Below are 24,972 nucleotides of genomic sequence, written 5' to 3' on the forward strand. Positions count from 1 at the left end.
CCTTGTGTGTAGCATCCAGGGGACTTTGCTCATTTTCCAAAGGCCAGAAAGCTGTAACTGAAGCTTGAAAGTCTAGTGGCCAATTGGGAGGAATACTGTTAGAAGGGATTCGGTAATAGTTCCCTTGAGTCACCCAAATCTGCAAGCACCTTGGCTCACTGCCACACCCAGTTTCGACAATCCCAACAAAGGTTGTGAAGAAAACAGAAAGAACTGTTTGGTTTTACTGCATCTGTCCCTTTGATCAATGGGCTGATTAGAATATTATCTGCATCCTGATCAGCTTTCTGCTATGTGAAAGGCTAAATAATGGAGATTTAGCATTCTTACCCCCCAAGCTCAAACCCTTAGGGTCCTGATATTCTTTCAAACAACCCTGAGGTGATATATTCACTGAGCATCCATTCCCAGGGATATTTTTCCAAGTTGAAATGGTTGCATGGGGAAAGCAGGTTGGGGGGGGAATGGTACCAGAGGTTCTGTGTTTTGGCATCAGTGTGGTAACATCTGAGTAGCACCCTTACTATTAGCACAGCCCGGCCCTTTCCAACATGTGGTTTTCTATATTTGCTTCAGACGGGCCCGACATCCCCACAATCGACCCTCAGGAGCCAGTTTACATAGAGCACTTCCCCCTTAACCTCTTGTGTTCTGCCAACTCCAACCCACCTGCCAGTTATTCTTGGTATCATAATGAGAAACTTTTGGAAGCTCAGAACGAGTCCCAACTTCTGATCTCGCATCTTTCTCTAAATGATGCCGGCAATTATACTTGTAATGCCACCAATGATGCCACCGGCCTTTTCAGCCACACCAGCCTGGAGATCAGCGTCCTGGGTGAGTAGCTTGAAAGCCAGGCTGCATCCTAGGCTAACTTGCGCCTTCCTGTGGCTGATAAGACTGTCCTTGCAGCCACTGCTTCATCTGTACAATGGGGACTTGATTGCGCGAACTCTGTCTCGTGGCCATTCTGGCTTCCAGGATGCGTTCCTCGTATTCTATCACCTCACTGTCCCTTTACAGTATCCATGGCCATCACTCCGGTTCAGTTCCTGAAGTACCATGAAGTTTCTCTTCTTCAAGTCAAATCCAGTTCCTGGTCTTGGAGTCTCTCTGTCTTTTACCATATTTCTGGACTCACTACTGTCAATGAAAACTCCCAGATAACAAACAAAAAATGTGCCTCTCTCATCTGCCTCTATCCATCGTTTCCTCAGTCCTCACTTTTCCTCAAGGTGTTTTGCACATTCCAAGTCACAAACTCTCAGTAAATGGACCATTTCTGTTCCTTGTATTCAGTCAACCTTTCCAGGGTTCCAAAGTTTTGCTAGATGTCTTCCAACTTCCTCTGGTATCAACTGGAAGTTTTAACCTGTCACTAAGTCTTTATATTTCCTTTATAATAACAAAGCTAATTTTCATTTCACTGTCTTTTCAAGCTAGTTTTTTTTTGAGAGGGGGTAGAATATGGCAGAAAACCTCAGTTATTTGTGAAATGCTACCTTCTGTCTTAAATGTTGTCAAGGAAGTCTTTATATTTCCTTTATAATAACAAAGCTGATTTTCATTTCACTGTCTTTTCAAACTGGGGGTTTTTTTGGGGGGGGTAGAATATGGCTCTGATGTTTGGCCACAAAATCTCAGTTCTTTGTGAAGTGCTATCTTCTGTCTTAAATGTTGTCGAGGAAGCAAACTGTAAACTGGTAGTACAACACTCTCCCGGCATTGATTTTTCCAATGGTCTCTTCCTTTGTCTGTCTCGGCCCGGTGCCTGTTTCTCTTAATATTGGTCCTTTTCCAAACTGATCGAAATCCAGGGCTCTTGCACTACAAGAAACATGGAGCCCTTTTGCAACTTTTCTTTCTCAACAGGAGAGGTACGTAATGTGACCATTTCCGGCCCCTTTAGTGCCAAAGAAAACGATAGTGTCACTTTGAACTGCAGTGCTGCTGGCACCAATGTTTCGTATTACTGGCTGAAGGGAAGCCAGCTGATTGAAGGAGGAGGTCATATCTCTTTAGACAACAACAACCAGAGGCTCACTCTCAACCCAGTCACCAGGAACGATGAGGCCAACTACACCTGCTTTGGGAACAACAGCTTCTCTGAAAGTTCCAGTGAGCCACATTGGCTGGAAATCTTCTGTAAGTCTAGACTGACTATGTGGGCAATGGCAGGCAACTGGGGTCCCATAGTCCAAACCCAGCTGCAGTCAGTCATAGTTTCCACCATCACATTCTACTTTATAGCAGACAAAAGTGGCTCTTTGAGCCCTTATCACAGCTGGCTTCAGGAGGGAGGAGAAACTGCCAGAGTCTGTCCTGTGCACACATTTCCTATAGCCTCCCACTTTTGCTGAGAGCGGTGTGGTTCTCCATTGCAACTATCTATGAGTTACTCTTCTTGACTTCATGCAGCCAGTATAGAGATCTGACCCACACCTGGGATTCAACTATGAATTGGTCCGCAGGTCAATCGTATTGCTAACCCCTATTCCTGTTGTTGTTGTTATTATTAGAGGATTTTTTCCCCTATGCTCCATTTCAGGCAAGACAGGCCCCTCACTCACTCCCCCGGACACTCTCCAAGTGCACAAATAGAAATTTCAAATAAAAAATACAACTTCCTGATGGAGTTGAAAGGTTTATATTAGGTAACGTTGTGTGTAGCATGCAGGGGACTTTGCTCATTTTCCAAAGGCCAGAAAGCTGTAACTGAAGCTTGAAAGTCTAGTGGCCAATAGGAAGGAATACTATAGAAGGGATCCGGTATTAGTTGCCTTGAGTCACCCAAATCTGTGAGCACCTTGGCTCACTGCCACTCCCAGTTTCAACAATCCCAACGAAAGTTGTGGAGAAAACAGAAAGAACTGTTTGGTTTTACTGCATCTGTCCCTTTGATCAATGGGCTGATTGGAATATTATCTGCATCCTGATCAGCTTTCTGCTACGTGAAAGGGTGAATAATGGGGATTTAGCATTCCTATCACACCCTTAGGGTCCTGATATTCTTCCAAATAACCCTGAGGTGATATATTCACTGAGCATCCATTCCCAGGGATATTTCTCCAGGTTGGAATTGTTGCATGGGGAAAGCAGGTTGGGGGGGGGGGGACACAGTTCCAGTGGCTCTATATTTTGGCATCAGTGTAGTAACAACAGAGTAGCACCTCTTCTACCAGCACTGCCTGGCCCTTTCCAACATGTGGTTTCCTGTATTTGCTTCAGACGGGCCCGACATCCCCACAATCGACCCTCAGGAGCCAGTTTACATAGAGCACTTCCCCCTTAACCTCTCGTGTTATGCCAACTCCAACCCACCTGCCAGTTATTCTTGGTATCATAATGAGAAACTTCTGGAAGCTCAGAACGAGTCCCAACTTCTGATCTCGCATCTTTCTCTAAATGATGCCGGCAAATATACTTGTAATGCCACCAATGATGCCACCGGCCTTTTCAGCCACACCAGCCTGGAGATCAGCGTCTTGGGTGAGTAGCTTGAAAGCCAGGCTGCATCCTAGGCTAACTTGCGCCTTCCTGTGGCTGATAAGACTGTCCTTGCAGTCACTGCTTCATCTGTACAATGGGGACTTGATTGCGTGACCTCTGTCTCGTGGCCATTCTGGCTTCCAGGATGCGTTCCTCGTATTCTGTCACCTCACTGTCCCTTTACAGTATCCATGGCAATCACTCCACTTCAGTTCTTGATGTACCATGAAGTTTCTCTTCTTCAGGTCAAATCCAGTTCCTGGTCTTGGAGTCTCTCTGTCTTTTACCATATTTCTGGACTCACACTACTTTTTTCCTGTCAATGAAAACTCCCAGATAACAAACAAAAAATGTGCCTCTCTCATCTGCCTCTATCCATCGTTTCCTCAGTCCTCACTTTTCCTCATGTTGTTTTGCACATTCCAAGTCACAAACTCTCAGTCAATGGACCATTTCTGTTCCTTGTATGCACTCAATCTTTTCAGGGATCCAAAGTTTTGCTAGTTGTCTTCCCACTTCCTCTGGTATCAACTGGAAGGTTTCACCTGTCACTAAGTCTTTATATTTCCTTTATAATAACAAAGCTAATTTTCATTTCACTGTCTTTTCAAACTGGGGTTTTTTTGGGGGGGTAGAATATGGCTCTGATGTTTGGCGACAAAATCTCAATTCTTTGTGAAGTGCAATCTTCTGTCTTAAATGTTGTCGACGAAGCAAACTGTCAACTGGTAATAGAACACTCTCCCGGCGTTGATTTTTCCAATGGTCTCTCCCTTTGTCTGTCTGAGCCCAGTGCTGGTTTCTCTCAATGTTGCTTCTTTTCCAAATTGATCAAAACCCAGGGCTGTTGCACTACAAGAAACATGGAGCCCTTTTACAACCTTTCTTTCTCAACAGGAGAGGTACGTAATGTGACCATTTCCGGCCCCTTTAATGCCAAAGAAAACGATAGTGTCACTTTGAACTGCAGTGCTGCTGGCACCAATGTTTCGTATTACTGGCTGAAGGGAAGCCAGCTGATTGAAGGAGGAGGTCATATCTCTTTAGACAACAACAACCTGAGGCTCATTCTAAACCCAGTCACCAGGAACGATGAGGCCAACTACACCTGCTTTGGGAACAACAGCTTCTCTGAAAGTTCCAGTGAGCCACATTGGCTGGAAATCTTCTGTAAGTCTAGACTGACTATGTGGGCAATGGCAGGCAACTGGGGTCCCATAGTCCAAACCCAGCCGCAGTCAATCATAGGTTGCCCCATCACATTCTACCTTCTGTAGCAGACAGAAGTGGCTTTTTTAGCTCTTATCACAGCTGGCTTCAGGAGGGAGGAGAAACTGCCAGAGTCTGTCCTGTGCACAAAGCCTCCCTCTTTTTCTGAGAGCAGTGTAGCTCTCCATTGCAGCTAGCTATGAGTATACTGGCTGCATGAAGTCAAGAAGAGTAAAAGATCTGACCCACACCTGGGACTCAACTATGAATTGGTCTGCAGGTCAATCGTATTGCTAACCCCTAATCCTATTGTTATTATTAGATTTTTTTCCTATGATCCAGGCAAGACAGGCCCCTCCCTCACTCCCCCGGACACCCTCCAAGTGCACAAATAGAAATTTCAAATAAAAAATACAACTTTCTTATGGAGTTTAAAGGTTTATATTAGGTAACGTTGTGTGTGGCATGGAGGGGACTTGGCTCATTTTCCAAAGGCCAGAAAGCTGTAACTGAAGCTTGAAAGTCTAGTGGCCAGTAGGGAGGAATACTATAGAAAGGATCCGGTATTAGTTGCCTTGAGTCACCCAAATCTGCGAGCAACTTGGCTCACTGCCACACCCAGTTTTGACAATCCCAACAAAAGTTGTGGAGAAAACAGAAAGAACTGTTTGGTGTTAATGCATCTGTCCCTTTGATCAATGGGCTGATTAGAATATTATCTGCATCCTGATCAGCTTTCTGCTACATGAAAGGCTAAATTATGGAGATTTAGCATTCTTACCCCCCAGCTTATACCCTAAGGGTCCTGATATTCTTTCAAACAACCCTGGGGTGATATATTCACTGAGCATCCATTCCCAGGGATATTTCTCTAGGTTGTAATTGTTGCATGGGGACAGCAGGTTGGGGGGGGGACACAGTTCCAGTGGCTCTATATTTTGGCATCAGTGTAGTAACAACAGAGTAGCACCTCTTCTACCAGCACAGCCCGGCCCTTTCCAACATGTGGCTTTCCTATATTTGCTTCAGACGGGCCCGACATCCCCACAATCGACCCTCAGGAGCCATTTTACATAGAGCACTTCTCCCTTAACCTCTCGTGTTCTGCCAACTCCAACCCACCTGCCAGTTATTCTTGGTATCATAATGAGAAACTTCTGGAAGCTCAGAACGAGTCCCAACTCCTGATCTCGCATCTTTCTCTAAATGATGCCGGCAAATACACTTGTAATGCCACCAATGATGTCACTGGCATTTTCAGCCACACCAGCCTGGAGATCAGCGTTCTGGGTGAGTAGCTTGAAAGCCAGGCTGCATCCTAAGCTAACCTGCGCCTTCCTGTGGCTGATAAGACTGTCCTTGCAGTCACTGCTTCATCTGTACATGGGAACTTGATTGTGCGAACTCTGTCTCGTGGCCATTTTGGCTTCCAGAATTCATTCCTCGTATTCTGTCACCTCACTGTCCCTTTACAGTATCCATGGCAATCACTCCACTTCAGTTCTTGATGTACCATGAAGTTTCTCTTCTTCAGGTCATATCCAGTTCCTGGTCTTGGAGTCTCTCTGTCTATTACCATATTTCCGGACTCACACTACTTTTTCCCTGTCAATGAAAAACACCGAGATAACGAAATAAAATGTGTAGATGTTCCTGCCATTTCTTCTCCTTTATGTGCCTTGTCTTCAAGAACCTTCCTTCTAGAAATTTGATTCATGTGGTGGTTCAAGTTGGCAAGGGTCCCTGAATGGACCCTTTCCCTCTAGTTGCTTGCCTTCCTTACCTTTGTTTTACTTGGGATTTATCTTGGTCCTCTGTCGATGATCATCTTTATTCCAAAACCTGGATCAGAAGATTTTCCACTGATTTGCGCTGAAATCCCAAATAACTCATTCCCAAAGAAGCAAACTCTGTTCTTTTATTCTCTGTTGCCGAATCTTCAGATTTCATCACACCAGTTCCTTCACTGCTGTGGATTCCGTCTTCCTTGTGAAATGCATCAGAGATGGGATTGTAATTAATGTTCGCTGCAGTTCTTCTGTTTTTAGGTTATTTACTTTATCAACTATTTTCTTGTCCACTTCTTTTGCCTTGTTCCATGTTGACATTCATCCCAGACTGGACATTCATTTCACACTGACAACCTTTTGCAACCGATAATGTTGAAGTGTTCCTATGTGTGCCCTCCTGTTCTTTGCATCTGCCAACTTGTTCCTTTATGCTGCAGAATTTAGTTTATCGGAGTTTCCTAATTGAAAATAAACAAGAGTTTCACCTCTCAGCGGCAGACGGATCACACTGCAGGACCTCTCCTTAAATGACAGCTGGATATATTCAACTTCCAAGATGCAGAACGAAGAAACGACTCTGAGGAGGCCTACTTACTTCTCCACTTTTACCTTGGATAACACCATCATTCCCTCTACTTCTCTCTCTTTTCTCTCTCTCCCTCTACAGGATATGTCACTAATATCACCATCAGTGACTCTGGCAAGGCCATCGAGAATAGCACCACAGTTCTGCACTGCACCTCCGCAGGCACTAACGTTTCCTACTCTTGGTTAAGAGGGAACGAGAGCCTGGTGGTTGGAGAGCGCATTTCTCTGAGCAACAACAACCAGGTCCTCACATTCAATCCAACGAGCCGGAATGACTCGGACAGCTACAGCTGCTATGGATATAACAGCTTCTCTAATGACAGCACCTCATACTTGCTGAATGTTTTGTGTAAGTCTGGTTCTACCATTGAGGGAGGGTTGGAGCAGTTCTGGGAGCGGAGCATGTGGGGGCTTGACTTAGACCCTGAGAGTGCAAGGCTATAACTTTTAAAGACAAGGATATCTGGCAAGCAGATTCAATAAGACTGAAATACACAAAAGTAGAGAGACCCGCCATGTGAGTTAACTCACTTCATGCAAAGTTAGCACTCACAACTTCTAAAAACATTACTTCATGCCCCCAATCTACCTTCTTTTGGAACCGGATTTCCAGAACTCTGTTGTTTTTAAAACTCTCCCCCTACTTATTGCAGAAGAAGAATAATAATAATAATAATAATAATAATAATAATAATAATAATAATAATATATTTATACCCCACCCATCTGTCTGGGTTTCCCCAGCCACTCCGGGCAGTTCCCAACAGAATATTAATAATAATAATAATAAAAGCGATAAAAGATCAAACATTAACTACTTCCCTAAACAGGGCTGCCTTCAGATGTTTTCTAAAAGGCTGATAGTTGTTTATTTCCTTGACATCTGATGAGAGGGAATTCCACAGGGCGGGTGCCACTACTGAGAAGGCCCTCTGCTTGGTTCCCTGTAACTTGGCTTCTCGCAGTGAGGGAACCGCCAGAAGGCCCCCGGAGCTGGACCTCAGTGTCCAGGTAGAACAATGGGGGTGGAGACGCTCCTTCAGTATATCATAAAATATTTTGAAAGTACCATCAGAATCTCTAGGAGAGATAGAAGATCATTATAGCAGCCCTTATTTGATCTAACCGTACACTTGATTTCACACAGCACTGTCAGCTCTTAAGAACTGCATCAGCCCCAACCATAGTAAGTTGAAGTTCAGCGGTCTGCATCATATTGAGGAAGATCTGTGGCCCCTGTAATCCAGAGCCAGTGTAACGTAATGATTAGAGTGTTAGGCTAGGACCTGGCAACCCAAGGTTCAAATTCCCGCTCAGCCATGAAGCTCACTGGGTGACCTTGAACCAGCCACTGTCTCTCATCCTAACCTCCCTCACCGGCTTGGTGTAGAATAAAATACAGAGGGGGGAGAACCAAGCAGACCCCCTTGCGCTCCCTGGAGGAAAAGGTGAGATATCAATGAGAAATCAGAATAAATGGATGAATAAATAGAACTGCCTGGCCTAATCGGAGGCAAAGTAGCTTTCTAGCATCAGAGGCAGATGTCATTTCTGGACCGCTGGAATCCTTCGCTGCAGATGGCAAGGACTAGATTTGTGGCCTAGTAAAGGCATACCATGTGCTTTAGCACACAGCCCCTTCCCAGTACATATTGTGCAACTTCCTGTATGGTGATTGGCTGGCTGTGGTGTGATGTAAAAGTCTAGCCTTGCTGCTCAGAAGTTAGCTGAGTCAATACTCCTTCCTTGTCTCAGATTTCACACAGAGACACACATTTTACTGGCGAAACCTAAGAAACCAGAAGGAGCTATTTCCCCTTTCGAATGCTCAAACTGCAACTGCTGCCTATCTGGCCACATTGGGCTTCATGATTTTAGTTTGCTCCTCCTTGAGTTTTGATGAGGGAGAGTTAAATAATGTCGCTGCCTCTTGTGTTACCCCGGAGCTATTAAAGCGACAGGCGCCATCTCCCAAGTCAAGAGCTGCCACTCGTAAGCTTGCAATTCCTTCTTGTCCTTAAGCAAAGCCAGCCACCCAGCAAACTTCAGAAATCTTAGCTAATTGCATTTAAAAAAAAGAGGCCAGGCTCACTTTATAGTGCATTGTTCTTGACACACAGCTTTTCCATTTAATTGAGCTTCTACGTTCCTCTTTTCATAAATTGCTCACGAATAAGCCGTAACAAGTTCCCAAAGATACCTTAAAAGCAGTGAACAAAATTATTGCCTGCGTCCTGCCCAGCTTGCTCAACTTCCCATTTTAGGTTCACTGCTTCCTGCTTTCCTCTCTCTGATAACAGAGTGATTCCCAGATCATAAACCAGTAATTGGAAGTCATGACTTCTACCAAGGATTTTCCCACAGTTTTGGGAAATCCTGAGAATTCTTTTGTCAGGATTCCCAGAGAAATGTAAGCATGGTGTAAGTAAGTAAACTTATCCCGGATATGGAAGGGGCAGTCTAAACCTCCCAAGGCAGCTATTCTGCTGTCCCTGAACAAGCGCTTCTATCTGCAATTCAGTTTTCTTCCAGCTAAGAAAACAACATCACACTTCACATGCCGAACACACAGGCATGTGTCGGTCAATCTGACTCACGGTACATTTTGCCAAAGGTGGCACCTGAGCCATCCAGAATCTCACTGGCTTCCCCCAACTTCTGACTCTCCTGTATTTACTCCAGATGGGCCTGATGTCCCTGAAATTGGCCCCAGTAAGCACTATTACGCAGAGGGCTCCAACCTCACTCTCTCCTGCACTGCTGACTCCAACCCAGCTGCGCAATACACCTGGAGTTTCAATGAGACATCAGACATAGGGTCCGCCTCCCAGCTTTCTATCCACAATCTGCAGTTCCACCACAGTGGGAATTACACCTGCAAGGCTTTCAACAATGAAACCAATGCTAGCTCCACCTCCGCAAGCCGGGAGATCTGGGTACTAGGTAAGTATCCACAGGGTTACACGCATCCAAACGTGACTTCTAACTCACTGGCATTTCTTTTGCCACGCTGGTCGTTTATACTCCTGTCCCACTTCCTGCTTCCATGGGACTCTTCCTGGAGCCAAACCCAATGCTATCTTTTTGCCTCCTGTTCCTTTTTTTCTAATGAATGCTTGGGTATTCTGTCATTTTCTGCCTACCCAGCAGGCTCAGGTGCCCTTCTGTTATTGATTTGTCTCCCACGGGATATTGCATGGCTCACAGTGTCTCTTCGAATCTAATCAGTCACCTGTCAATGAAGACCTTCAACTCAAGATCACCAATGGAATGCACCTTCGGTGGTGTTTTGCTGCCTTGGCAAACTTCTTGTATGTTTTCTGTTCATCTTATTCCCAGGACTCTGTCCTCTTTAGGATGCATCTCCTGAAACGGGATAAGAATCTTGATGCAACAGCTTACTGCTTCCCTTCGAAGCAATGGTGCTCACAGCCACTTGCTTCACTGTCTCTCCCTCTGGTGCCTTTTTGCAGTGACTGTAACTTCTATTTAGGACTGTCCACAAATAAAATAAAACAAAAATATCTCTTGTCCGTGGAAATTGTCCATCTGTCCCCATTCAGGGCCTTGTTCATCACCTGTCACTCAGCACTTCTTTGGTATCTTTGAGGTCCTTCTTGTTCTTCTGTTGGTGAAAGCAGTCGCATGGCTTTTAAACTACGTTTCTGTCCTCCTTGGAAGATTTCAAGGGAAGAGGGAGTCCTTGCAGGCAGACCTGCAACACCCTTCCCTGCATCTGTTCACCATTTGTTCCTTGATAACCCTCTGCCTCCTCGTTATTCTTTCCTTACAGCGGAGGTTTCTGACGTTACCATTATGGGTCTGTCGGAAGCCATGGAGAACGAGTCGCTGATTCTGACTTGCACCTCCGTTGGCAGCGAGGTCTCTTACTATTGGTTCAGAGGGAATCAGAGCCTGGAGGATGGAGGGCATATATCTCTGAGTCATGATAACCAAAACCTCACAATAAACCCGGTCAGCCGGTCTGATGCAGGTTCCTACACCTGCCTTGGAGTCAACAGAATCAGCAACAACACCAGTACCCCCTTCGAACTGACGGTGTTCTGTAAGTGTGGCGCCAATTCTCAGTTCATCCCTTCTAACACCTCCTCCCAGCTTCCCTCTCCCTTGTACAGTATGTACCTCCTAAAAACTGAATGAGTAATATATCGTTCTTCAGCCCCTTGAGCCACCTCTTTCGCCCTTCACCGTGATGCCCAACTTGTGATTCTCCTCTGTTTGCTCCAGATGGGCCTGATGATCCTGTAATCAGCCCCAAAGTCAATACTTACTGTACGGGATCCAGCCTCAACCTCAGCTGCAGTGCCGACTCCCACCCGCCGCCTCAGTACACTTGGATTTTTAAAGAGGGAATAATTGGGAACACCTCTGAGCTGTTGATCTCGAATCTGTCTCTCAACGACACTGGGGATTATACCTGCAGTGCTTTCAATGTTGAGACTAATCTCAGCAAAAGTGCAAGCCTCCTTGTTGAGGTGTACGGTAAGTATCTCTTCAGCGAACCCAGCTTGGTGTTTTCCGCTGTGGCACCAAACGCCACCAGTTTGTCTGCATTCTCTTTGGGGCAGCTCCCCATGCTGCCCACTGTCTCCTCATCTGTCCTTTCCAACGTCCATATTCATCAAGACTTCCGTGAGTCTCTCAAGGAGAGATCATGCTGGCCTGTAGCTTGCAACTTCCTATGCTGGGTGCGGCTGTTAGCCTGGATTATATTGGGTTCACAGGAACTTCCTTTATTTTCTACTCATTTTGCCTGATGCCTGCAGCGAATGGTCAGACAGTACCAAAAAATGGAGCGTTAAATAATGACAAGAATCATGACTGGTGGTAGGGTGTCGCCGCCGCCGTTTTAATAACATATACACAGCTAACTTGATAGTTGAAACATGCCATGTAGTCCTAACTTGATAACCCAGAGTACTAACTTGGGTATATTATATTCTGTCTACAACTGGGAACGGGGGGGTGGGGGAGAGAATCCCATATAATGTTCCTTTGTGTACCATGCTTATTTAGATTAGGAAGAGAGAAACCTTTCTTCTGTGGAGGCCGAGTTGCTTTTCCTTAGGAGTAATCTGTTGGGACGCGGGTGGCGCTGTAGGTTAAACCACAGAGCCTAGGGCTTGCCGATCAGAAGGTCGGCGGTTCAAATCCCCGCAACAGGATGAGCTCCCATTGCTCGGTCCTGCCAACCTAGCAGTTCGAAAGCAAACGGCATTTCCGTGCACTGCTCTGGTTTCGCCAGAAACTGCTTAGTCATGCTGGCCACATGACCCGGAAGTTGTCTGCGGACAAATGCCGGCTCTCTCGGCCAGTAAAGCGAGATGAGCGCCGCAACCCCAGAGTTGTCCGCAACTGGACCTAATGGTCAAGGGTCCCTTTACCTTTAATCTGTTTGTAGCTGGGGCTGCTCTTTCCTTCCTCCCCACCCATCGGGCTGCAGGGGGAGGGACAGCTTGAGCTCTGAACTGAGAGCTTTCAAAGCCCCCCTTCCCTCCACACTTCTTCCATTAGCGCGATCTCTATTGGCTCACCACCCACCCCTGTCCTGCCTCCTTCTCTTCCTCTAGGCACACCTCCACAAAATTTGGCTGAGGGCCACTTGTCTCCCCCCCCCCCAGATCTTTAGCATGTAAGTTTCTTATGCAACATAGACCGCGCTGGAATGTTAATGAGATTCTGTTAGCATAGCTTAGTGATGGGACTCTCACTTTGCATTGTGCATTGGAATGATCTGTGTTATCCAAACTTCTAGGCCAGGGGTTCCCAAACTGGTCTGTGGACCACCCATGGTCTGCAAGCTTCATTCAGGTGTTCTGCAGCATGTTTATGGAAAAACACCATTTGAATTCTATGTTAGTAGCCCCCTCCAATGACCACTTTGAAAATTGCTGAGGGTCTTAGTGTGGACTCCAAAGCTTTCTCCACTTCTGTGATGAACTTGGAAAGAGTCAGTCTGCAGCATGCGGAGTGGTTGCCATCAGCCGCAGCTTAGCCTGGTCTCTGTGCAGATCTTGGACTCCAAATACGAATGAGGTGCTGGGATTCTGGCAGTTTCGGGTTGGGAGGGAAGAAGCACTTTAGAGCATAATAGCATGGAGTACCAGAATAGTAACAGGAAGCAAACGGATCTGAAAAAGATCCAAGCCCTTGAGAAGACCGGCTCAGTGACTAAGCTAGGTTTAATTCTTTGTTTGTTTGCTGGCAGATCATATGCAACTGTTGCCTTGCCCTTTGGGCAGTGCCAACTTGACAGTTTTAAACCAGTGTGACTGGGATTCTTTATCCCCTGCTCTGTGCCTTCCAAGCATGCATTCAGTGCATAGGAGTTACGAATTCACAAATTTTTCAGGGTTTTGCATGAACCGTACACAAATACACAACCATTGTATTTGAGACTTCACCTTCTTGGAAATGGCAACCATGATTATCCCCAGTTGGGGGTTCTCCTGTAAAGAGAAACCGTTATCCCTGCAAGTGCCAGATTGCAAAGCTTTTAAAACAGTTTCTGTCCCTTACTACTGCAACAATATGTCTGGGAGTGTTTGGTAGATAGTTGCTGAAATTTCAGAAGCCAGGGAGGTCACTAAAGGAATGGTTGCCAATGCCTGGGGTTTGTCCTTACACAGGAAAACATGAACCAAGAGATTATGCAGACCAATACAAATGAAAGGCTAAATTGTGCAAATCTGTGAAATAAGTTGAACCTGCGTAATTTCTTTTATGTCACAGAATTCAGGTTTTTTTGGAGCAGAATTGGGATTCCCTAGGTAGATGTAGATTTGTTTCTTTGTTTTTAAAACATGGAGTACACACAGCCCTGATTCTCAGGTAACTAACTGATGCAAAGTGATTGTTCGAATGCCTCCTGTTAAGTTTCGGTTGGTTACTAGGTTAATGTGTCACAGCTCTGCTCAGCTTCGGAGAGTCCTGTATCAAGGTCTGCTTCCAACCCCCACCATCCATTGGGTGTTGAAGTTGTTGCTGGCTGTTTCCCTTGGTCGCATTGTCACATGCCACCCAGAACTGTGAACTGTCATCAGCTCCATTGCTGCTTCCTGGCAGATGAGCTAGGCAAAAGCCTGCTCTTTCACATCTGTTTGCTCTGTAGAATTTGCAAATCGCTTCTTTGTGCTGTCTCAGTCCACTCTTTCACTTGTACTGGTAATTTACCCTCATCTATCCAGCATCCATTGTCTATGAAAATGTGACATTCCAGGTGTGTTTGTGTCCTCCAGGTTCTTTCCACACGATGCATCTCAAATGCCTTTCTTTCATCTTAGTTTCAGCATTTCCTTATTATGCCAATAAAGCTCAACCCTTGAACTGAGATCATAGAATCATAGAATCATAGAGTTGGAAGAGACCACAAGGGCCATCGAGTCCAACCCCCTGCCAAGCAGGCAACACCATCAGAGCACTCCTGACATATGGTTGTCAAGCCTCTGCTTAAAGACCTCCAAAGTAGGAGACTCCACCACACTCCTTGGCAGCAAATTCCACTGTCGAACAGCTCTTACTGTCAGGAAGTTCTTCCTAATGTTTAGGTGGAATCTTCTTTCTTGAGATACAGCTTAGTGCTTTGTTTATCACCCTGGGGGATATCCTGGCTGACTGAATCACCTCTCTCAGTGGTAACAACTCTGTGTAGTGCATCTGAAGTCTGTTCCTCATCTCTCTTATTCTCCCACCACCACCACCCTTCCACCCCACCTTTGTCTTATGCGCTACCCTCATCAGTATAAACATACCTTCCTTTCAAACCCGTTTACTACTTGTGGTTCCCAGGGACTGTATCCTTGGAATTCTCTGAAAGGGTTCTGAAGGAATTCTTCTCGTTATCCTCCTAAAATTCAGTTCCCATTGCTCCTCGCTGGCGTCGCTTTGCTTCCTTTTAATTAATTGAATTCATTCCCAAATCCAAGAAAACCAATTAAACAAGAGCACCCACACGTGTGATTTAATACAAAAATCAAAAGCATGTCTCTAAATCTGATAAATCCTGCTGCACCACCGGAGGCGTCCCAGGGGACCTTGAGCCATGGGGTATTTTACATCTGTTCGTTTCCTCCTCCACTCCGTTTTTTTTTAAAAAAAAACAACCTGTTTTAACTATTTATTTTACTTTGCTTATAGGACGCTGAGTGCATTATGAAGTGCAGTCGTGGTGAGGAAACCCCAGCCTCTCAACATCTTAATTTCCCAGAGGCATCTCTACATATAAATGAACATAGGCAGATTGCATGCAAATACGTGTCAGGGACCTGCACCCCTGTCCATTCAGTTCCCTAGCAGTGACCCCCCCCACACACACACACACTATCCAATAAACGTCTTGTCCTTCCTCCTAGTGGTTAGGAGGACTCCTCAATAGGTGCCTCTGCAGCTTCTTTGCTGATTCGTCTCCTGCTCTCTTCAAGCAAGCAATGAGAGCAGCAGGCTCACCCTCTCAACGTCTTCCCCAATGCAGGTGACCTCCAGATGTTCAGAATTACAGTCCCCATCAGCTCCTGCTAACACATCAGTGCTGGCTGGAGCTGATGGTACTTGTAATCTCAAACATCTGGAAGGGCACCAGGTTGGGTTAGACTGCCTTGTCTTCTCGCTCTCTTTCTTTCTCTGAGAGGTGGTGCCAATTTGGCCCAGGAGAAGAGACAAGCTAATGGTCAATGGGCAGGTTAAATGGTGCCTGTTCAGGAAGAGGGCCCAACTAAGAGCATCTTGCCCCAGGACCCTCAGGAACCTTGAAGCATCGCTGCGTGCGCGGTGCAATTGCCCAGGATGTTCTCCTGCACAGCCTCGTGGAAGAACCCTGGGAAAGCTTTCCTGCTCGTTCCTGCAAATTGCATAAATTTCCCCGACACTTCATTAAAGCACTTAGCTGAACACTCCCCATATTAACATTCCCTTTACAAAAACCCCACAACACCCTATTATGTGACGCCATCAGCAACTGGTGTCCAACTACTTTTAAATGGGCAAGGGATGGACACCCGAGATTGAGCACTAATAGGGCTTAAAAGTGACCAGACAACATATAGGTTGTAAAAAAAAAAAAATCTAATCAACTTGTTTTTGTAAAAAGTCTGGGTTATAGCAATCGCTGGCGCCACTTAATTGTTCATTTCAAAGCATGAGGTCAGTCGCTGTCTCAACTACTCTCATTTCAAAATTTCATTAAATCACAGTTTGCAAATTCCATGTAAATTGCTGCTAAGAAGAGGCCTTTGGAGAGCAGCTGCAGGAAGCTTCTAGCTCACTTGCTTCCTCCTTGAGATGTCTTGCCTGGAAATGCTGCCAAAATGTATCTCCTCCAACACACACACACACACACCCTTTCTGTGTGTTCTCTATAATGCAATGGTGCCCAAAACAACCCACAGCCCTGGCAATTCAGTACGTAATTCCTTGAACACTTTCGTATAGCAATCTCGAGCTATGCTTTCAAAAGAAGCAGGATTCTGCTTTAAAAGTGACAGGATTCCTGACACACTCCAGAGGCAAAGTGCTGCACTTTCCCTAATAACCACACTTGAAAAAACCCTGCCCAGATTTAGGTGCCATGAGGACCCACAAAACATGACCCTCTTTCTGTTTTGTGTGCAGAAACCCTCTCCAATCCAGTCCTGTGGCCTGCAGAAGCCATAGTGGCAGAGAACGCAAACGTCTCCTTACAGTGTAACACCTCCAACAGCCTTGATGTCAACGTCACCTGGTTCAAGGGCAGTAACCCTGTCCCAGATAAGGCTGGGCTTTTCAACAGGAACCGAACCCTCACTCTAACTGCCGTCTCCAAAGATGAGGAAGGGATGTATACATGTAAAGCTACCAACCCTGTCAGCAATGCCACAAGCAACCCCAGTAATATTAGCTTGGCATGTAAGTAACCCTGGTTTGAAAATGCTTGGTGGCTCCTTTCTCCTTGCCGTTGCTGCATGCATTTGGCAGGGAGGGCATCTGTGAGTTGTAATGGGGATTTCCTCTCTCCCTTGATCTCCCCACCCCTGGTCTTTCTGAAATAAGAGGCCCTGGCGCTCGAAGCATACTTGGAAGCTATGAGCCCCCTATTCCCTAACCCCGATGTGTGGAGGTAGCTCGTGGGGAGGCGGGAAAAGTACTCTGCAAATGCTAGCAGATGCTGTCTCCTTTATTAATAAAGGCCTGCCTTCTAAATAATAATTTATAAATAATAAGTTATTATTTATACCCCGCCCATCTGGCTGGGCTTCCCCGGCCACTCTGGGTGGCTTCCAAAAAAAAAAAAAAATTTAAAACACTGCAATACATCAAACATTAAAAGCTTCCCTAAACAGGGCTGCCTTCAGATGTCTTCTAAAAGTCTGGTAGTTGTTGTTCTCTTTGACATCTGGTGGGAGGGCATTCCACAGGGCGGGTGCCACTACCGAGAAGGCCCTCTGCCTGGTTCCCTGTAACTTGGCTTCTCGCAGTGAGGGAACCGCCAGAAGGCCCTCAGAGCTGGACCTCAGTGTCCGGGCTGAATGATGGGGGTGGAGACGCTCCTTCAGATATACTGGACTGAGGCTGTTTAGGGCTTTAAAGGTCAGCACCAACACTTTGAATTGTGCTCGGAAACGTACTGGGAGCCAATGTAGGTCTTTCAAGACCGGTGTTATATGGTCTCAGCAGCCACTCCCAGTCACCAGTCTAGCTGCCGCATTCTGGATTAGTTGTAGTTTCCGGGTCACCTTCAAAGGTAGCCCCACGTAGAGCGCATTGCAGTAGTCCAAGCGGGAGATAACTAGAGCATGCACCACTCTGGCGAGACAGTCCGCAGGCAGATAGAGTCTCAGCCTACGTACCAGATGGAGCTGGTAAACAGCTGCCCTGGACACAGATTTGACCTGTGCCTCCATGGACAGCTGTGAGTCCAAAATGACTCCCAGGCTGCGCACCTGGTCCTTCAGGGGCACAGTTACCCCATTCAGGACCAGGGAATCCTCCACAGGAATCCTAAAGCTAAGCCCCAGGATTGAAAATGGCTTCGGAGAGCTGAACCCCAGCAAACGCTTTCTCAGATTAAGCCCTGAAGCTGGGTGGCCAGCTCTCTTGCTGCGTTTTGGGCTGGTGAACACACACACTGGGGGGCAGGACAACACAAGGGCACCTCTCCCCTGTTTCCACCCATTGGTCCTGATTCTACTTGCTTTCCTTTCTAGATGGGCCAAATAACGTTAAGCTGAACCAAACAGGAACCGTAACTCTAAAACTAGGTTCCCGTTTGGCTCTGCTGTGTACTGCAGAGTCCCTACCCGAAGCCCAGTTTCGGTGGTTTTTCAATCATACTAATATGAATGTGACGGCGAACACCTTCAGCACAGACTTAACAGCCTGGGAAGATGGAGGCAATTACACCTGCCAGGCTTACAACAGCGTCGTTAAGAAGCTGGCCTCAGCATCTGTCAGTGTGAAATTGACAACGCAGGGTGAGTCCCTTGACAAGCCCACATTTGCCTCTTCTCCCACCAGCATTTTGAATGTCCCACAGTCTCCCCCTGGACCTGGTTATTTGGAAATGTGGCCAATCCGAGTGGAATTAACAGAGGAGGACGCAACTGACTTTTTTTGCGGGCAGAAAAGGGTGGTATCTAAAGTCAGCTGCACCAAGATCTCATTGAAACCAGTTGAGTGAGTTCATTCTGACAACTCCCCGTGATCTCAGTGGAACTAGGTGGAACTGGATCCAACCCAAAGGTCTTGTTTAGGCTTTCCCTTGCTCCTGCGCCTTTCATTATTTAAAAAAACATATACCCTGCCTTTCTAGGCGAGATGGCCACGCAGGACTATTAACAGTGTCACAAAATAAAACACGACAAGCAAGATAAGATATAATCAAACAATAAACTGCGTTAAAAAAATTAAACTTTAACTACAGCCTGAAAACGTAATAGCTTCGGTTTTCCCCGCCCCGCATTGTTGCAGCTCTTTACTAGCAAAAGCTTCACCTGCTTGGTTTCTGGGTGTCCGGCTGCAGTTTAAAGGCACAGATTACGCAGGGCCAGGGTTAAAAAACAGAAGAGGCAGACCTTGTTATCTATTCTTGCACGTGAATGCTAGGGAAAAACTTTGTGGCACGTTTTCTGTCATCTTTAGTATTAAAGCAGTGAGATGTTTTCTTTTGGAGGAGGAATGATGATCTGGAGATGTGTGGACATTGGTTTAGAAGCTGCTCTGAAGTACAAAAATGATACAGGTTGCCTAGGCATTGCAAGTGCAAGCCATGGGTTTTTTTATTCTTCTTGTGGGGCTACCCATATTGCTTTATACACCTGGTCTTCCCACATTCTAAATCCCTTAGGGAGCCCACATGGGTAGAAAGGGCTGCCTGCTCCAGAAGTTGTCCCTCCACACGGGAGGAGCCACAGGTCATCCGGGATGGAGCCTCCACACACCCTTTGTACCTGTGTTGCCCCTTTACATGTGATGTGTGAAGAGACCTACTGGTTTGCAAGGTACAGAGCTACTCTCTGTACTGCAGCCTGAGAACCCTATTTCTTGCGTTGGTTCTGGTTTGCCAATTTGTTTGCTTAGCATCATCCATAGGCATGGCGTGAATTTGTTAATATTGACTCACTACCAACCCCCTGGTTACAGGAACAAATTTAGATGTTTGTTAATTTTCATCTTCGTTCTCGGCGTTTGAAAAGTCCAACAGCTTCCTCCTACATGCATCAGACCAAAATGCGACACAACCTCTCAGCTTAGAGCAGCAAATTTGAAGCAAATAAGAAACGGCCTTTAAGATGCAGAAAGATTGGAAACCTAAGTGTAATATAAGCAGCTGTATATTGCTTTTTATTAGATATTGTTATTTTTATTAAATCGTTTTTTTGTGACTGTGCTTTTAGCAATTGTAAGTTTTTAAACTGTATCTAATGTTGTATTTTAAATTGCTGTAATCCACCCTGGGACTGTAGGGTGAAGGACGGATTATTAATAATAATAATAATAATAATAGTCATAGAATAATATGAACCAGAAACAGATTCCCTTCTTCTCCTGTGAGTGTGCATCAGAGGGCTCCAAAATCATTTGACCGTGGTGTGTTTCACACGGAACGCTAAGCCAAAGTACGACTAAGTATTAATGAGCAAGCGTGTGGGTTGCTCAACACTAGGGTTGCCACATTTCAAGAGTTGTTGAGCTTTTTTTGGCAATGTCCAGGAAATTCCAGACATATGGCAACCCTACTCAACACTATCTAGAGCTAAGCCATGGTTTGTCATAGCACATGGTCCAAACCCAAGCTCGTGACATGTCTTCCTCTAACAAACCACAAGCTGTAAGCCAAGAGCAAACCTTGGCTACAGCCCATGGTTGGTTTGGAGTGAGACAAACCACCAGCCCAGGTACACACAAACCATGGCTTAGCTCCTGGTAGAAGAGCAGCAGCCGGGCTAGGGAGGAGGTAGCCATCACCAACTTGAATAACCGATTAACCTCTGAGTAGGTATGGTTAGGGACTGCACTGTTAGTTTTGGTTTACAAAGCCCTATAGAGCTTGGGATGAGGATATTTGCAGGACTTCCTCCTCCCGAGTAGGCTGCCCACGTCACTATGGCTTAAAGATGGGAACCCCCAACCATATCAGACCTTTATGAAGGTTACATTCGTAAGAGTCGAGAGGGCCTTTTCTGTTGTGGCCCCTACCGTGTGGATTGCTCACTCTCCCTATTGAAATTAGGCCAGTCTGGCTGCTTTTGCCAGCGGTTAAAGATCTGTCTCTTTGCCCTGGCCTTTCCTAGCCTCTAGTACTTGGCTGATTATTCCAGTTTTGTTGAATCCCATAAGGTTTCTGGGTTGTGAACCATTTTGCTATTACGGCAAATGAAAAGTGCTGTAGAATTTTTTTAAAAAATAATCCTAAAGCCAGCGCTTGTGAGGAAAGGGGATATGAAGTGAAAGTTTGAAAAGCCTCGCTGCACCCATACCACATAGAAACTTGGGGTAAAGTTGCCTCCTCTTTTTTCACTCCTGCCCCTTTGCTTTCTTAACAGTAGTCAGACCATGCAGAAAACAAGCTGGTGAAGTTTTTTCTCCCACCATTTACCTCCATGCCAGAAAAATGTTCACTGTCTGAATTTCTGTTTGTCAGAGTGATGTTGAAGGCACAGGAGCTAGGGACGCTAAAATAAATCAACAGATGGCAACCTTGGCTAGAGGTCCCAAAAGACTGACTTAGTAAAGGGAAAGGGGCATTGCGGTCATAGAGTTGCCTTTCTTTTGGGGGGGATGGAAACTTCTGCATATCAACCTGTTGTGCTTCCTCTTTCTGGTTATTTGGCTATAACTTTTGATAGAATACAGGTAATTGAACAAACTTGGTTGCATTACACTCTTCATTAAATTATCTTTCCATTGATATATAATTTTATGGTCTTACTCCCCCCGCAAAAAAAAAAAGATGGTGTTATGAGACATCTCATCTCGGAAATACACTTTTCCCAAAAGGTTTCCATAATTTTGGCCACTAGTGTATACTGTACTTTCCAAAGTTCACAATTCCTCTTGTTCCCCTCTTCCAGAATCAACTCCACAAGGTTCGGGTCTCAGTCCAGGACAAATTGTTGGAATTGTCATAGGTTGTGTGCTTGGAGTAGCACTCATTGGAGGTCTGGGATATTTCCTGTTCACCAAGACTGCCTTGGGGTAAGTTTGCCATCCCGTTCATCTTGGATTGGGGTTCCCTATTTGCCATCTGAATTTACCATCTCCCCAGCTTCTCTAGGACCTTCCTGCTCTATTTACCTGGTTTGATTGGTCTCTCTGCTCACGCTTGGGGTTTGAGGCTGTCTCAGGGGTGCGGGTTTCTTTCCTGTCTCTCCAGCCTGGGTCGGAGCCCTGCCTTACACATCTCTTGGAAGAACCAAGTGTGTCCTGCTGTTCATGCCTCCCAGCCAAAGCACAGACACTAACCCGGGTTTCCAGATTCAAGATGGGACAGGGGAAGAAACTTCTGCTTCCACTGTGACACTTGGAAAGAACTTGAATAAGTTGCAGCGGCTGAAATTTCCCGCTTCTGTATAGCCTGTCAAAAGACACAGAAGGCCTGCCCTCTGTTGAATCTGGTGATTCCAAAAGCACACACATTTTATTTATTGATTCATAAATAAATTTATTTATTATAACAAATATGTGTATACTGCTGTAATATAACAAATTTATCAAAGCAGTGTACAACAATAGAAGCATAAAATCATACAGTGAAACCACTAAAAGCATTCAAAAAGTTTAAAACACACATATGGAGCAAGTGGATGATTATGATTGGAGGGACCCTTTTAAAAAAGTGATAAGTTGTATTGTTTAGGCAACAATATAAAGTATGGACATGCCAGACTTTCAGCTATCAGGGACCCTGAAAAGCAAATACATATGTAAGTGGGGAGATCGTAAGGGGTGGTGAAGAATGGTGATAGTGCCAAAATTTCAAAGACTGGCGGTGTTCACGGGAAGAGAAAATTCATCTCCTGAACTCAGAACAAACGTATAAAGGTCGGGGGTGTCTGAAAGACAGAGAGACTGGGGGGGGGGGTGTTCAGATCATCTCCAACACTTGCCAGTGAAGCCATAAGCAATGGAAGACGAAACAAGACTGGCCCATTGGCTACTGGTTTTTGCTCGTAACCACATAGGGGTGTGCCCTAGGCCTATTCTCAGTTCACACAGGGAAACAGCGAGGCCCCCTAAGGCCTTGCCAGTGCCCTTTTATGACCAGTTGAGGACCCTTCAACTCTGTAGATGTTGATGGACTACAGGTTGCATCATCCCTGACTAGTGGCCCTGTTAGCTGGGAATCATGGGAGATGTAGTCCAACAGCATCTGAAGGGCCGGAGGTTGCCCTTGAACTGAGTGCGCGCTTTAGAACATGTCCCAGAATTCCCTGCAATTTACCGGGGTTTCCTTTGCTGACATATGAGGGTTCCCTTTGCAAACAGGTCAATACGGGGAAGGTTCCGTCAGTGTAGAAAGTTTGGAAACCACCACTGGTGTGGCCAAGGGCAAGATAAAAATTGGATGGATGACTATGTGGCACAAAGAAAGCGAATGAGATTTATTATTTCACGTGACTGGTCACTAGTATAGGACAAGGGGTAATGTGCTGGTTCTGTTGTTGGGGCAGAGACCCCCTGCTTGCTATAGGATCAAACAGTGTCTGCTGTTTACCTAGGAGGACGGAACAACACTCATCTAATGGAAACATACCCTCAGCTCCCGGCCGCAGTAAGTATCAGCCCAAGGGGCTGGGCCGGGGTCTGTGTGACGCATGTTGTGTGCTCTATGTTACTCTCCCCGGCCACCATCACCCCGTTTAGGCTGAGCCTTTATAGTTCACAAAGAAAGTAGATGGCCTTCCTGTGTACTTCTGTGCCAAAGCATGGGCAAGTAGGACTGCTCCATCCCCAACCCTGATGCATCGTGGGAAACTCCTGCTTAATCCGTTACATGGGAGCGGGGAGAAAGGACTTCACAGCTGCTCCAGCTCCCATTTCCAAGAGACTGGCTGGGGGAATCTCTTCCCTGACCCCTCCTGGGGAGGGGAAAGGGAGCTGCTGTTTTCTGCGGAGTGTGGGTATCTTCCTGTCCCCTGTCGCCCTCTCCGCCCACCCCACAAAAACCCTTCATTGTCTTTTGGGGATTCCTACTGTGGCTCTGTAGCCAGCCTGGTGGTGGAAAAGCTCACGAGAGGGGACTTGCAGAAGGTGATGGGGCTCGCCAGACTGGTCTCTCCAGAGAACGTCCATTTCTGCCCTCTGCACCGCCACCGTAATTTTCCTGGAATCAAGTCTATCCAAGACCGTTCTTTGCCTGCCTCTTTAATCATGCTTGGGCTTCGGTGCGAAGCAAGGAACGGAAGTGAATAATTGACGGGTGAGGGTGGAAGCAGGTGGCTCCCTTCCTCTACTCCCTACATTGGCCTTGGAGTGCTCAGCACAGGTAGGAAGATGCAGCAGGTGGGGCTGGAGCAAGGGGGAAGGGTGTGAGATGGGGAAAGACTGGAGTGAGGAGGGGACGGTCTACAAGCACACACACATCCCCTCTCCTGTCCCACCTGTCCAGCTGATGGACCGCTACCTTGCTCACCTTTGGTCCCCACCCTGCATTCAGCTCTCACCTGGGGCTCCTAGAAGCTGTCAGCAGGTGACAGCAACCACACCCTGGAAACGGCTTCAACTGGCCGGCTAAACCAGGTGAGGGTAGCCAATGGGTCTCACACCCTCAGTGAGCTAGGGACTTTTCCCTGCATGCGAAGACAGACTCTGTCAGATAGAGCAGACGAGATCAAAAGCTGGTCCAACGGTCAAGAAGGCAGTTCCTGCACATGCTGTCGAGGGAAGTGAGGGGCAGATGGGGCTCATCCATCTGGGATGGGAGCCCATCTAGGAGAAGGAAAACTCTGATCTGAAACCTGTGCTGCCTTGTGGGATATCTTCGGGAGAAGAACAGACTCAGGAGTAAACCCTACACAAATCCAGAGTGGAGTCCCTAAAACGGTTGGCGTTGTACAACTCCTGCAGACTCGCTGGCGCCAAATGTCTTGCTCTGCTTTCCTTTGGACCACATCAGCGAGGCCAAGAGGGCGGTCTGGTCATGTGGGCAGCTCAGGACCCCTAGGCACACTTGGATGCTGCTCGCGCAGCGCTTTGACTTCACTCCCGGAGGCGCACTGTCTCTCAAGACAGACAGATACCTAAACACGCGTTGCTCATGTCTGCCATGTTGTAGGATTGCCAGTCTGGGCTCAGTGTAGGCTTCTGGGCTATTAAGAGAGAATGTTTACCTGCTAGGCCTTCCCCCCTCCCCTTTCACTAAACTGTGGTTTAGTGAAAGTAGCAGCTGTGCATACCCGGTGGA

At 46.4% G+C, this 24,972-nt stretch overlaps 2 protein-coding genes across 2 annotated transcripts in view; both read left to right on the top strand.

Annotated features, from left to right (window-relative positions):
* Positions 1–24,972, top strand: part of LOC309537576 (uncharacterized protein) — a gene marked incomplete at its 5' end in the record, with an annotated part of 73,642 nt that overhangs the window by 43,880 nt on the left and 4,790 nt on the right. Inside the window, 8 exons of the mRNA XM_082232473.1 lie at positions 7,156–7,425; positions 9,759–10,019; positions 10,870–11,142; positions 11,325–11,579; positions 16,704–16,976; positions 18,275–18,541; positions 21,641–21,764; positions 23,288–23,340. Of these exons, the coding sequence (XP_082088599.1) occupies positions 7,156–7,425; positions 9,759–10,019; positions 10,870–11,142; positions 11,325–11,579; positions 16,704–16,976; positions 18,275–18,541; positions 21,641–21,764; positions 23,288–23,340 (1,776 nt within the window). The remainder of the gene's footprint in view (positions 1–7,155; positions 7,426–9,758; positions 10,020–10,869; positions 11,143–11,324; positions 11,580–16,703; positions 16,977–18,274; positions 18,542–21,640; positions 21,765–23,287; positions 23,341–24,972) is intronic.
* On the top strand, positions 514–4,468 carry LOC309536925 (cell adhesion molecule CEACAM5-like). The gene is made up of 3 exons (XM_082231330.1): positions 514–837; positions 1,873–2,145; positions 3,229–4,468. Exons 1-3 carry the CDS (start codon positions 552–554, stop codon positions 3,495–3,497), a joined length of 828 nt encoding a protein of 275 aa, XP_082087456.1. The 5' UTR covers positions 514–551; the 3' UTR covers positions 3,498–4,468.

The sequence above is a fragment of the Podarcis vaucheri genome, assembly GCF_965113315.1.
Source record: "Podarcis vaucheri genome assembly, chromosome: 7".
In the NCBI taxonomy this organism is placed as follows: Eukaryota; Metazoa; Chordata; class Lepidosauria; order Squamata; family Lacertidae; genus Podarcis; species Podarcis vaucheri.

Coding starts and splice junctions, on each gene's coding strand:
- LOC309536925 (XM_082231330.1), top strand. CDS start 552: ATGTGGTTTTCTATATTTGCTTCAGACGGGCCCGACATCCCCACAATC. Junction 838..1,872: donor CCTGGAGATCAGCGTCCTGG/GTGAGTAGCTTG, acceptor CTTTCTCAACAG/GAGAGGTACGTAATGTGACC. Junction 2,146..3,228: donor ACATTGGCTGGAAATCTTCT/GTAAGTCTAGAC, acceptor TATTTGCTTCAG/ACGGGCCCGACATCCCCACA.